The following is a 15,439-nucleotide window of genomic DNA, read 5'->3' as shown; positions in this document are numbered from 1 at the left end:
TTTCGTTTTTATTATTTTTAATTAATCATAATTAATCAGCAAACTATGGTTAAAGTAAAGTCGCAGTCCATATTTAATTTTCTCAATATTTTAAAATATTGCGTTCCATATTGATTTTGTAGGTAACTAAATACGTATTATTCTTTTATGAAAAAAAAATTGTTATAATATAAAATATAATATGTATAATTATGTTTTGTACTTGCTCTTTGCCCTAAGTAATTAGTTTAAGTAATGAGTCAGGGGAAGTAGGTACCGATAAATATTATACCTGTTCAACAAACTTCGTGTTTAGTTCACAACCGTGGTATACGAATATTATGTATAGGTAGGTACCTAAAATAAACTGTAGTATCATTCTACTTGGATTTCCTTAAAATTGACCGTTCTACTTCAATTCTCTTGGAATTGTTCAGCTATCACTATGTGTCTATGTTATGTAAACTTTCAAACGGTTCAAACGTTCATACCGTTATGGATCACTTTAATAATATGATAGACTTTAAATTGCAATTATTTTGTCCACAGACCCAAGCACATTCTTCGAGAAACAATATCTGGCTACAAGGCTGCCTACTATATTGTTATCAAGATGTTCGACCAAACAGATGTAGGGACCTACAACTGCATATCAACTAACTCCATTGGAAACTCAGAAGGCACTCTAAGGGTGTATGGTAAGTTTTTGCGGTCACAGTATTGTGTATGATAATAGTTAATACAAATTTATGATTATTTTTCTGAACTGATAAATAATAAAACACATATAATAGCAACATACTAAATAATATGATATTATAGTGTTTATACATCTCTCTTAGAAAGAAAAAGTCAAATATTAGCCGTTTTTAGCGCCAGTCATTAACTGCTCCACGTTTAATCTGTTTTAATTACCTACGGATTATCTAAATTGTGAAAAATAATTATGAGCAACTTTTTTTTTCATTTCAACAGTTAGTTTCAGTGCTTACAAATCACATCCATCAACAATTTATATTTTTTAAGAACACTTCAAAAAAATATACACATACATAATCAGAGAATTCATAATCCACAAAAAAAAATTAAATTAAAAACCAAACAAAACAAAAAAACAAAGCATGCAATTATTTTATCATAATTCTGAGAAAACAGAAAAACATACTATACAGCACCATGATTTATGTAATCCAGTTTATCATAATTATATACATGAATAAGTGTATAATTAATTTTTTTTAAACCCATACATATGCTTACCTATTATTATTATTATTTAATTAAAATATAAACCATCATCATTCATCAGTAATCATCACACATATCATTTTGTATCTATTCATATAAATATATAATGCACAATAAGAATATTTTATCTGCAAATTGACGTGGTTAAGGAAGCCACTTTTCCACCCACCAGAGACTCTTATGTTGATTTACAAAACATATAGACCAAAGGTACCTACTAAGTAATATATAAAAATAAAAAATATACTGTGTACTGTGTAGTCACGTGGCCCGTGGGGTAAATTTATTCCAATCACACAATAAACGATTTTTATGGCTAAAAAAAGGACACTGCCCCTATTCAGCTATTTTACAATAATATCTGATCAAATTTGATGAATAATATATTGCCCGTAGATATAACATACTTCAGTCGACAAGTATTTTATTTTGGGACAGTTTTGTGAACATTAATATTGATGGTACCTTGGAAATTATTTACCACCAGTCGACCGATTTAAAGTCTAGCATAATAATTCTGTATTCGTATTGCCTTAATTGTATAATAAAATGTATAAAAATTAATATAAAACGACAAACAAAATACAAATTTAAAAAATAATATTATTCTAAAAGACGGTGTTAAGAAGGCACCACTTTAAAGTGCTAAACAGCTAAACTGACTATAACTTCGATATCATTTACGCACCAGAAGAAGAATTATTATTTTCAAAAAAATAATTAAATAGCATTTTAATGTTTTATTGTTTGATCAAACTTTTTTTCTTTAAAAATGTTTACTTTCTACTATGAAATTATCATAGCGTATATAACAAACTGGAATCAGCAAAATACATTTAAAAACTTAAAATGTTGATGAAAATCTTTTGATCCCTAGTGATACCATAAAATGTTTAGAACAACAAAAATAGTTTAACAAATTAATTGAATTTGATACATTTTAATAACTCTCTTTTCTACATTTTCCAAGTCTTAGGAATTAGGGTTCATCTCAATGTCCAAACAAAAATATGGTAAAACCTAACAAATTATTAAAATCTTCCGGAAATGTTGTTTTAAGTTAAACCACATCCAAAACGAACTTATCGTTACGTTTCTTTAAGTTTCTACACTGTGCCTAAAAATGTATGCATCTGTGAATTTAAATATTATTATTCAAGATATAAATATTGATGACTATTGTTAAGCTTTTATATAACTACGTAAACAAACTAAATGATGGACTCTTAAATTATTTTAATTTAATTTGTCTCTGAATTCGTATTTAACTGAAGCAAGTTATTTTTAAAATTATTATTATCTTTTATAGTTCTAAACACGTTAACAGTAGATGACTAGCACCTTTTACTTGGTGAAAAATGTTAATACATTCGATTTAATTTTATAATTATCGAAAACTTGGAATATAAATAGGAAGTAGAAATTTGTATGTTTTTAACGAGAAAATGTCTGCATCAATTACGATTTAATTTTTTAAGATAATCTTCTATACAACTAAAAATTATAAATATTACCATCGTATTTTTTTAATCATTTTTTTTCAATTCTCTTTATCTGATACATCATTATAAGTTTCATCATATTATATGAACGAATATGTGAAAAAAGAAAAAAATTAATCCTAAAAAGGTACATTGTGATTTGTGAAGCTAAAATATTTTCAAAAAAATCATTACTACTAAACAATATTTTTTTAAGAATTGCATGTAGGTACTATAAATTCAGCTGCTAGGATACTTTTGTCGTGACTGAAGCTAAACACTTATTAGTTATTACTAAGTACGTTTTAGCAGTCGATTTATTGTCTAATTACGACATTAACTATTCACCCAAACTTTTAAGTGTAAATAATACAAGATCATGATATAATATTAATTATGCAGGTATCCTAATTGTTATAGACTTATAACCGTACCATTATTGTCGGTATCGTTCTGGTCCACCCGGATCTAACCAGACATTACCTGAAGAATATTCTTGAATGTTGAATATTTTTCAATGTCAAGAACACATAGCCAAATGGGAAAATTTAGATTTAAATCACTCATTAATCGTGACTCATGACTTGGTGGATCCAATCTAATCAATTTGTAAACATTGAGCATTATAACAATTTATGTCTAGTTTATTTAATACATTATACATAGCATTAAAAAAAATACCAACTTATATTGTACTGGGTACTAAAAATGTAAAAACCCAAACCTAGATTTTCGACAAGCCAACAATATCACAATAATCATTTTTTTTTTGTGTGTAATCTTATAGTAAAATCACCCAATTATAAAAGTATAGAAAATAAATTTTTGAAAGATATGACATTTCAATTTGTCTAAATATTGTCTCAGTTTAATATCCATTTAAATTATTTTTATTTGATTAAGTCAAATAATAATAAAATATAAAACCGATGTGTTAAAAGTCAAGTCCTCAAAAATATTATCCTCTTTATTTTTTTTAATGGGTGATTTTACTCTACAATTATTCAGAAAAATCATAAAAAAACCATTTTACGTCAATTCATTTTATCTATGTTGACGTGGGTCTGAGAGAGAACACAAATATTGTGCTGACATTCTCTTAACTGATCTATTTTTTTTAAGAATATATCATTCAATTTTTAAGCAAATATAAAATTATTGATTTGTTAGGATCTTCCAGCAATAAATGTTCTATATTTATTACATTTTTTTTCTTTTTTTTTTACTACCAGATTACAATTATTCTTTTAATGTGTTCATATTGCAAGAAAATAATGTAAAACATTATTGATTATAATTTTTTTTAATAATTATGATAAATGATAGAAATAAATAATTTTTCAACTAAAAATAAAATAATTTTCTTGTTAAGTATTAAAATGAAATTAAATATTTTTTTAAGTTTGTACGGGGCATTGAGGCCGCCCATTGGAATTTACTATACCCAATCATGAGCCAGATCGACAATACTTGTCGTCGTGTATAATAGTGCACAAATATTCACACATTGCAGGTGACACAATCAAAGAAAATACATACATTGTTATTTAACTTTGCACTAATGTTGATTATTATATATACACCTAACTATTAATTAACTGAAATTAAATTACTGTTAGTGTAATACCTATCATAGTTATAACACATTAAAATAATATAATTACACTTTTACACTTTTGAATACACTAATTAAATACCAGGCGGCACTATGTTACTGTCGTAATGATACGACGACGCTTTCATATAACAGTAGGCTCTATACTGCTTACAAAATAAACTACAATAGTATACTATACCTCGTAAATAAACTATTATAGTATTTTCATGACCGTAACAGTTTAACAAGTGTCAGCATCCATCACGACACGAAAACATAATATAATTCATTAAAACGTCAACGCGTACAATCTCGAATCATGATAATTATTATACAATACTATAATGATATAATACAAGTCCGAAACTGTTGTATACAATATTAAATAAAATCATTTTCGTGTCAATTTCACCTGCAAGAAGTCGTCTGTACTGGTATTCAGCATCGTTTTGTAGGTACGATGCGTTAAAATATGTTACCTACGCAATATAGCAGAACAGTATTTATACATTTTTTCGAGAATTTATTTTGGCTGTGTACCCTTTGGCATTTTACAAATTAAAACTAATTTTATAAACAGTAGTTTCAATTAATACGTACACAAATAAACTGAAAACGTCTTTGGAAACCGAGCATAAAATATAGTTTAGTTAGAAAACATGTTGCGTGGAAAATTCATTAAAATTCTACTGGTGTGTTTTCAGCTGCGCCGTCTTATTGATACCAATGCCCCTTTGAATTATAACAACGGCGCGATGTAATTTTTGGGTAAGGATATAACTGTTCATATACTCCTAAGGGAATTTCCTTTTTACGAGACTAATTTCCGCGGGTGGAAAGAAAAATTATTGTAATATTAAACAAAAAACGATTACAGTAATAGTCAACAAACATAACAATTGGTTGATACAATCTAATTAATAATTGTTTTATCGATCGACAATTTAATAATAATTCAAAAGACAAAAATAGTGTTTGGGTTAATTAATGTTGATACAATGACTTCTTGACGAGTACACTATTTTAGTTTTGTTAAAACAACTCTCTTCAGAGCTCAGATACTTTTGCAAAATTAAACTGTAAAAGCCAACTCTATAAATGTTTATTTTATCATTATTATTATAATATAGATATCGTGTATTATTATTGTTTTTAAAAATTCGTTTTTTCCTGTGACGTAATAGTGAAAATAACACCGCTGTTAATAGCAGTGCCATTACTGGGTACACTGCTGGGGCGCGTGCCCACAGCCCACCCACCTCCAGAATTATTTTTTTTCATTATCGGTTTTTTAAATGATATTAACAATATCAAGTAAATTGTATGATAAATTATCATAAACATTTTTTTTTCACGCTAGCTGTCAAAATTCGCAGAAAAGGTAATATCCTACAGTTCAAAATCGGAAAATCAAAAACACAGAGCTAATTTCAATAACCTGTTACACTTAATGATTTGAATTTTTTTATTCATACTTAGGTAGTTTGTTTACTACTTCAAAGGAAGATTAATTAAGCCAAATTCAAAAAATTTAACTTCATAATCCTTATTAAGTAGGTATATGCTATACAAATATGCAATAGAAATGTTAAAATATGAATTAAAAAGTGTAAAAACTATCAACTGACGATTGTAAAAATGTAATATATAATCAAAAACTCATGCAATAATATCTGCAATACTGTCAAAAAACCCCTTTATTTGTTTTTTGCATAAAACAAGACAGCCAAAATCCAAAATCATAGTCGTCCATGGAAATAATTAATTATTGTAAAGAAATACCCATACGGCCATACCAGCCATGTAGTTTCCTTCCTCTAAGGGAACTCACATTGTGACCATATAATATAAGAAATAAATTATGTTTCTAATTTATGTTGATACTACAACATGCACTTGTATGTGCATATTATTACATAACTATATATTGTCCACAAGTTTCACGGTCATAGAAACATTTCGTTGTTTCTTCGCGCCAAGCATATTCTGATATTTTACTAATGCGCAGCTTGTACATTGGACAATTTGTTTTAACAATCACTATAAAATAATATATACCTACGACATAGTATTATTATTTATTACTCGTGTATTGTGCCACATAGGTTAGGTCAGGTAGGTAGGTAGGTAGGTAGGTAGGTAGGTAGACCGATGTTTATGATACAGAACACAATTTGAATATTCAAAACGTACTAAGATAAATAAAAGTGATATTTTACTGCGTTAGATTCTCGACAGAGCGAATTACGACCAAATGAAATCAGTTTACGGCCTCGAGAAAAATAAACTCACTAGAAGAGGGAGTGAAATAACTCTGCGGTACTTCATAAAAATCGCGATGGTGTAGTCTGTCGCTGTGCAACATCACATGATATTATTGCGTGCGTATGTACGGGGACCGGCCACGTCCAGAGTTATAAACGAGCAGTAACCCTCTAAAAAGGGTTGTTATTCCGAGGTTTTCCTGTTTTTATATTCCGACGCCATTTGTTTCGCGATACCTCATTTCGGAGAGAGAAAAAAAGGACAAGAACGAGAGAAAATTCTGCCGTAAAACTTGCCACACACACACACACACACACACACACACACACAAAGCACACTATACCCGCTGGACGCTGCTTTCTCCACTGCAACTTGTTAGATAAATTTTCCTTCCGGATGATTTTTATTATTATTATTATTATTATCGTCATCACAATATACTCGCGGAATATTATACCAGTTGCGAGTTTGAATAACAACAGCACCGTCGTCCGTCGTTGAGCAGTAGTTTTCCGATGAGCGACGATTGAATTGCATTATAACTTGTAAATCTAGCCTAACCAAACTTACGTTTGAAAACACAATAAAAACAATACCTCGTGTATTAGTATAATAGTATGTGGTGTCATAGGCCTGTTTACAGGTTGTGCATATCCTGCACATGCATGACCCGTGAAATTTGACAAAACATGTGAAAATGTGACAATTTATGATATTGCAATTACTTTTAAACATTAATAATTTTTGTTCATATTCATCTCTTTGATTAGTTATTCGTTTATTATTTTCTCAGTTATACCTAAGAATTTAAAAATGATATGTAGAGTGACAATAGTTTTATTATTTTAATATTAATGTATTAATGTATTGTATGAAGGTGCCAAACTGCCAATACGTAAGTTACTAACTACTACTCATTTAAAATTACGATTTACGATTTTTATACCAAAACATTTTTCGAAAAATGTTCTATTTCCAAATAAGAAATTAATGCACATTAACATTTTTCGAAAAATGTTCTATTTCCGAATAAGAAATTAAAAACATATTCTGACATTCAAAAAACTTAAATAATAATAGCGATACAAAAATTGGAAAAATATAATTGTTTGTAATCACAACAAATAATCTAAAAAATATATTCCCGAAGTCGTTATAACTTTTCGAGAAAATTCTTGTATTTACCTTTAAAAGTACTACCTGTTAATTATTTCGGCAGTAGGTATATTATTCAAATCTGTTAGTTTGATTGTTCTTAGTTACCATAAAACCCTGGGGGTGTGCACCACTCTCTGACTCATGAAACTGTACTGGACCCACCCCTCCCCTCACTTACGAACCCCTCCACCACCGTCTGAAATTCTAGAACACGCCCAAAATAAGTTTCTGACTCTCAGAGCTTATATTTATATTTTCAGCTTCTGACCCTAACTATTTAACTATTAATTATTCGAATGATCGTAAAATTGAATATGCAAACATATTCAAGGAAGCAGCTGAATAAACAACATTTTTTTTTATTTCAAATAAACTAAGTATCTAGGAATGTTTGAGTTATGTTTAACATGGTTGCTATACATCATAACACCGGGTCTTCCAAATTTTGTTTGACAAAAATGGGGAGGTTCACGAGTAAGCACCATCAATTTCATCCGAAATTTTGGGTTATTCTGTTTTTGCTATATAATATTGTTCCGAAAAACAAAAGTTTAAATCAGCTGGATTGGTTAAAGAAAAAAAACCGAAACCCGCGAAGTACCATCTATGATGTGACAACTTATGTCGCCGATTTAAGATAAAAATAAATAACCCCCACCGTGGCCGCATAAACCTATATCGTCATATTATTACTATATCTGCTCTACCTTTATATTATTTTATACAGAGTGATTCACCAAGCATGCTCACCCCCCCCCTCATTTTTACTGTAAACTATTTTGTGGATAATTTTTTTGAAAATGTTGATGTAATTAACCCTAAATTTGAATGAGTAATTTCTTATGTGTTGAAATGTTTGTATTAAAAATAATAATCCTTAAAAATAGACGTGAAATTGAATCTAGTATTTATTATACTTGGGCCATTTTTAAAAATTATTTAGGTATACTGATGGATTAATATTAACGAGTAAAATTGTCAAATCACCAAAGCCCCCATATAGTACAAACCCATCACCGTGGATCTTGTATCCCAACTTAACACAAAGTTAAATAACAAAAATACTACTCGTAAGAATTATGATTCTGGTACATCAACGTTTTCAGAAAAATTATCTACTGTATATAATTTACAGTTGAACAGCGGTGTTTTTCGGTTGAAAAACAGATATTATTGTTTCACGACAAGGACGCTCCTTAATGAGTATGAAAAATGTCAAGTAATGAAAGTATGGCCTTGAAATATATATTTTAAAACTTAAGAAATCAGATTTTGAACAACCGCATTTTTCAAACAAAAAAAAGGAAGAGCATCATGCTTGATGAATCACACTGTATATAAACAACTATTACTATTATTACTACGTTTAGATCGTTTAACGCTTTGCAACGGGCGGAAAGAATATAAATATGAATTACATTCCATACTCGAACGGATTCACATTTACATATTACATAGCTAGGTATAGTCCGGGCCGTCACGTCTCCAGATATATCGAAGATAAGGTAAAACGGTTTTAGAAATAGGAAGATTCTTGAACGCGATTGACGTTCGTTTTTCTTTCGCACGCGTCGTCGCCGCCGCTATATGGCAGAGATCTTCTTCTTCGTATCGGACGTATATTATAATTATATATTGTAACCATCAAGTCGTTTCAATATATATATATATATATAGCCCATACAAGAAGGTAAATAGGGTATGCACATAATAGTACAATACGGCGCAAGACTCTGTTGTAATCGCCCCTCGTGCATTATAATTTATAATATAATATTATTATTACTAACATTATCATTATTCTTATTATTATATTTTGTATCTACATAATATTTAAAAGGTTCGCGTATAAGCCGCGCGTAGCATCGCGATACCGTCTAACATAACGAGCTTTTGAATATCCTGTATACAATAACTGCAGACATTCACTTAGCACTACACAATGCATCGGCGACTTAAGGCTCCCCTTCAATAATTATACCTCCCATGGCAGTAACCGCCGTACTTGAAAATTAGAAACGACGTTGCCATATTGTATACGTAGAATTACCGCGTTTCGTCGGATTTAAAGCCGCTGCGTTGTAATTGTAAAATTGAGAATTATCGTCCGACCTCCCCACCTGCAGCGTTTGCGGAATCAAATTATTGAGCAATCGCGGTTTTTTTTTTTTATCAGTTCAAGGACTTTTTTTACGCTTGCACAATTTCAAATGTCGTGGTTTTCTTTTTTCCAGAGCTTCAGGGCGATATACCAATTGGAAAGAGCTCCAAGAACAAAGTGGCCAGATCGTCAGCGTGTCCAAAGCACATGCACATAGTTACGGTGGCCGCGTTGACCGCGGTCTGGGCCAAAGCCATCGGTTGAATATCTCTTCACATCGACATCGAAAAATAAAATTAACTAATCAGATATTTTTAAATCGATTAAAATAACTTTTTTTTGTATAAATGAATATCTACTCGCCAATTTAGGTATTCGCTCATCAACAGACTGGATGTCTACTGTGATCGTACTCGTTGTATAATATTTGCCAATAATATAACATTTTATGTTTCGCGTCGTATTATAGGGACTTCAATTTATTTATTATTATTATTTGCGTTATAAAAATATAATGATTATTTTATTGTTTTTAATGTACCTACTGCAGAGACAGGCGACCGCCCGGACAACAGCCGTAAACACAAATCGTTCACCGACAAATTGTATCACTATTATCATTAACTAAAAATAGCTTTAAGATTTATATATTGACATATTGTTGTACTTGTACTTACCATGGTGTCAGCCTTTGTTACGGGAACATTTGCGTTTGAATGGTGCGGTCACGACAGACTTTGGTAAAAAAAATCGTTTTCAACGCCGCTGCTGTCGATTTGTTTCTTTGTTATAATGTATATTATTATTATTATTATTATTATTATTATTAATGTATAATGCACTATTGAACTATTCTGGCATTGGCCGATGGTCAATTTTCCTACATTACGTTTCGTGAAAACGTGACTATATTATTGAAATATTCTAATTTAACAAATTGTAAATATTAACAAAATTATGGAAATTATTATTATTCCAAGCTTTTGGAACACTGTATTTATGCATGTTACATTTAGCAAATTAAGTTTAATAAAACAAATGTTTCAAATACTTGAAATTTTACCCAACATTGTTTCAGTTATTAGTTGTTACTTCATTCAATGCGATAGTGACGACTATGTTGTTAAATTATGTAATTATATAAATATTGTATATTCAAAATTACAAGTTCCGATTATAAAACCCATGATGTATTTATTTATGATTAAAAAATAAAATATACATTTATATTTATTTTTATTGTCTTTTTAATGCTATTTTCTTCAGAAAACCCAACAAAATTAAGAAGAACAGCTAAGGCTCTTACTTGAACCACTTAACAACACTCTCAATCCAAAAATTTGGATACGGAAATATAGTGGAAAATGTAGGTAGGTAATAATAAATAATAAATAATAAATACCATTATAGTTAATTTCGAATTTTAAATACTTATATAAAAAGTCTTAAGTACTTGATATCAACACCCTCACATCTTTTTTTTCGTTTTAAGTTCTTTAAATATATTATTGTTAATTTACTTGTAACTGTTGAGCTGTAATAATTTTATATTGGTAGCTTAATAACTAAAATACCAACGATTCAGCTGAACGATATAATATGAAAATGAACATCCCTATACGGGCAGACTCCAATTACAGATGCAGCAGACACATTCCAACGGGCTGCATTCTACTGAGTTGACCAGGTTACCAATCTTAAAATTCATTTTTTTTTTAAGTTAAATTGTCTTAGAATTTAGGGCAATGGAATCAAAAATGTGGAAAAATTTATCTCAAGTAGACGTAAAAACGGATACATCAATCGGCATGTTGGAAATTAGTTTTTATGTCATGCCAAAACGTGTGAGTGCTTACCGCGGCAGGTTCCGAATGCATCCACTCACACTAGTCACACTAATGATGATGTACTTGTTAGTGGCTGTCACACTAATACACTACGTAAAGTGTCTAAACAACAAAACATAAAAATATTTCTAACGACCCAAACGAATCACAGTTCCCAATTTCTAATTCCCAATTTCAGTAAAAAATTGATAATATAATTTAACACTATGTTAAAAAGTTTATAGGAATAATAAATAATAATTAAAGTAAAATATTGAATTATCTTAATTTCAAATCGCATAGTTCATATGTAACCATGTGAGTAATCGCAAAATACTATCCTGAAGTTTTGTACATGCCTACATTTTAAGAAAAAATATATATTCTCAATAAACAAGATCTCAGTCCAGGATGAAATTTTAGTTTGCCAGCAAATACAATGTAAGGCTGGATCAAGACACCAATCTAGCAGCATTTCAACCACCTACTCGATAACTATCAAAACATAATAAGGCGTCTTAAATACCAAAGACCATAATATGACTTAGTATAGACTATTAGACTGAGGTTTCTCTTCTCCACTGAATGATAAACCAAACATTTTTGTATACATCTACCAAAATGTTTCTTTCTTTTATGTCTATATATATATACACACAATTGAAATATATTTGTTAAAGATCGTTATTATCATTATTATTAAAGACCCTCCGGGTAGCTTAACAAATAAATAAACAGGATGGGTAGGTTAGATAGGTATATAATAAGCCTATACTGAGTACAAACATTATAAAAGTAATTAGTAAGCCCTACTTTTTAGTTTCTTCGCCCTGTTCAATCGAATCAGTTTTTATACATACCATTAAATTATCGACATCATAGCTTTATTTGAATGCCCAAAGTTAAGAAAACTTAACTACGGGTATTATAGACTTATAAACTTTGATTATTTGCACAGTTGTAAAATCTTTCGTCAGACACTATATTATTATAGTTTTTTTTGATTCATATAGGACACAATTTTATACCGAGCCTAATATCCTATAATATAGCCTCGTATCTTAGAGTCTATAATATTATAGTACCTATATAATAATATGTCCCTACAATTCATCGTACATTGAACCTTAGTCTGCTCGGGTTGTACCAGGTTAGTGGTCTCAAGCCCTGGAGTAGCCGAATTGGTTTCCATTTGGCCGAATCAGTTCCCGTTTGAAAATGTATTTTAATAAGTTAAGCCAAATTTGTGTTCAGGCGAAATAGTCAAGGATGGGCATTAAAGAGTTAATAAGTTAAAGTTAAGTTAATATTTTTTATGATTTTTAACTTAGGTATATATTAACTTTAAGAGCTTTTGAATTAACTTTTAATTAACTTAAGTCAATTTTATGTTTAAAAAAGTTAAATTAATTTTAATCTTAATTATTATGTATTATGTTTTCAAATTCGTATTCAATATAAATACTTACCTATATTATGAAATTCCGAATATTATCAATGCACGTTATTTTTCGGCATCGTCGCCGTTATTTGATTCTTATCATTTTTTTTTTTTTAATATATAATTACCTACCTATATTCAGTCTACAGGGGAGTTTTAGACTTTTAACTATATAAAATATATTTTATTATATGTATACAATTTAAATGTATAATTTAAAGTAAAGTTTATAATGCTATTTTATTATTATAAAATTTAAAATAATGATCAATTAATACTTGAATATTATTATGAAAAATATTATAAATATTATTATTATTTATATCATTATGAATATTTGTAGAAAAACAATAAATACAATTTCAAATGTGTATGCATATGATTTTTTTATTTATTAAAAGTGTACATTTTTTTTTAAACTAAGTGAACTATTGTAGAAATACAAATTGATGGTACACATTTCATAAGTTGTAAGTATGCTAAACTAATGTGTACTGTTACCTTTTGAAACACATAAAATAATAATAGTTTTTTGGTCTAATAACATAAACCAATTATTTTTATTTTACCTAAATGTAAACAAGAAACTTTTTTTTTAAACTAACTTAATTAGGAGTTAAAAAGTTAATATTAAATGTTGGTTAACTCTTAACTTAGTTCAATTGAAAGACAATTTTGGATTAACTTTAAACTATTAACTTGATTTAGATTTTAATTTAACTTAACTGAGTTAAAAAATATCATTAACTTGCCCAGCCTTGCAAATAGTTACAATTTTCATTTTTAATCATTCTTTTGCAATATGAAATCATATGCACGTGTTATTGATAGATATAACTTGATTAATAGCAATAAATATAGTCTTTGACTACGTGTATGATACTTATAGGTACATAGGTAATAATAGACAGTAATTTCCTACCGAAGGTTTGAGCTAGATTTAACAAAAATATCGATAGGACTGCAAATTGTTGCTAACCGTTCCATTCAACGCTAAAGAATTTATATATTACATATATTTATTTTTTTTTTTATAACCTAAACCTAAGTAATGACTGGTTGACTTCCAAGCCTACTTTAAAGTCTACAGTCCTAAGTCTATAAAATTGAGAACGAAAATGCGTATGTATCGTGAACGCAGTTAAAAACTACCTATTTTATTTGTCATGTATAAAGTTTTCTCTTATAATCATGCAGTCATATGATATAATATTACAAAATAATTATTAGAAATGAAAATTGTAACTATTTGATCTAAACATAAACAGCAACCAATTCAGCTTGCCTTAATAAATATCTTTTTCAAACGGGAACCAATTTGGTACCTACTAGTCTCAAGTTCAAATAACCAGTGGGCCATATATGTATAAATCAAATAGGTTCATAGGCAAAACATTTTTTCATGGACCTTTTTTTTACCACCTAGTATCTAGTGTTCTAGTGCCACTATCTACACTAATTGGTTGAGAATCACATGATGTGATTATCTTTAGCGCATTGCCATTACTATGAATGAAAAAAATTATCCGGCGCATCCCATTGTAAATAATTACATTTATAATTTAATTTTTCGCATGAGCCGTGGTGTCCCTGGAATTGAATAAAATCATAGTAATATAGGTAAAAATTAAAAAATAACGTTTAAAAAAATGGCGAATAAATAACCACTCTGCTGTATAGTAGGAAACCACCTAACCATCCTAACCTTGCAAAACCCTATCAATTCTTCATCAAAATGACCTAAGCAAGTTACAAAATATAAATGGTATGATTTAAAAAATGTAATGACGTTTGATTTGGTAGACAAGTTTACTTTAAATCGGTCGGAGCTCACATTCAATAACTATTTCTAATAATTATCGATATTATAAAATATAATATTATACAATTTGAAAAATATATAAAATTTAAAATAATTATTCTCGTCAAGAAATTGATAAAATTGAAAAACTGTTCCGATGCAAAGTTATCTTGTTTATGCATTCAAACATCTTATTCATTTTTAAAATCAAACCTTTGGAAATACTTGAAAAATTGTCAGGTAGGTACCCAGGTATTTTACGTCCATAAATCGATTTTGAATATTTTGATCTAGTGACTAAATAGTAAATTATACATGCATGACTATGCGTAATAGCCGACCACGGAAATATTTGTTTTCGCTATTATTGCTGCGATTGATGGTTGGGGAGTATACACACACTAATGATAATTTACTACACACTCAAAGACGAACAGTGACCGCAAGAATGAAAGAATTGCCCAAACACAACTCCTTAAATATGCACGTTCCCAGGCTTCCAGTGGCCTAAACTATTGTCTATGAATATTATAAATTATAAT

At 29.2% G+C, this 15,439-nt stretch overlaps 1 protein-coding gene across 1 annotated transcript in view; it reads left to right on the top strand.

The window, feature by feature from the left end:
- The window catches only part of LOC111038879 (lachesin-like), a gene marked incomplete at its 5' end in the record, with an annotated part of 121,306 nt that extends 110,770 nt beyond the window's left edge, over window positions 1-10,536 (top strand). Inside the window, 2 exons of the mRNA XM_022322141.1 lie at window positions 529-677; window positions 9,963-10,536. Coding sequence (XP_022177833.1) covers window positions 529-677; window positions 9,963-10,093 — 280 coding nt within the window. The remainder of the gene's footprint in view (window positions 1-528; window positions 678-9,962) is intronic.
- Window positions 10,537-15,439: the final 4,903 nt, after the last annotated feature.

This window comes from Myzus persicae, unplaced genomic scaffold (genome assembly GCF_001856785.1).
Source record: "Myzus persicae strain clone G006 unplaced genomic scaffold, MPER_G0061.0, whole genome shotgun sequence".
Lineage (NCBI taxonomy): Eukaryota > Metazoa > Arthropoda > Insecta > Hemiptera > Aphididae > Myzus > Myzus persicae.
This window is presented reverse-complemented; position numbering and strand designations above follow the sequence as displayed.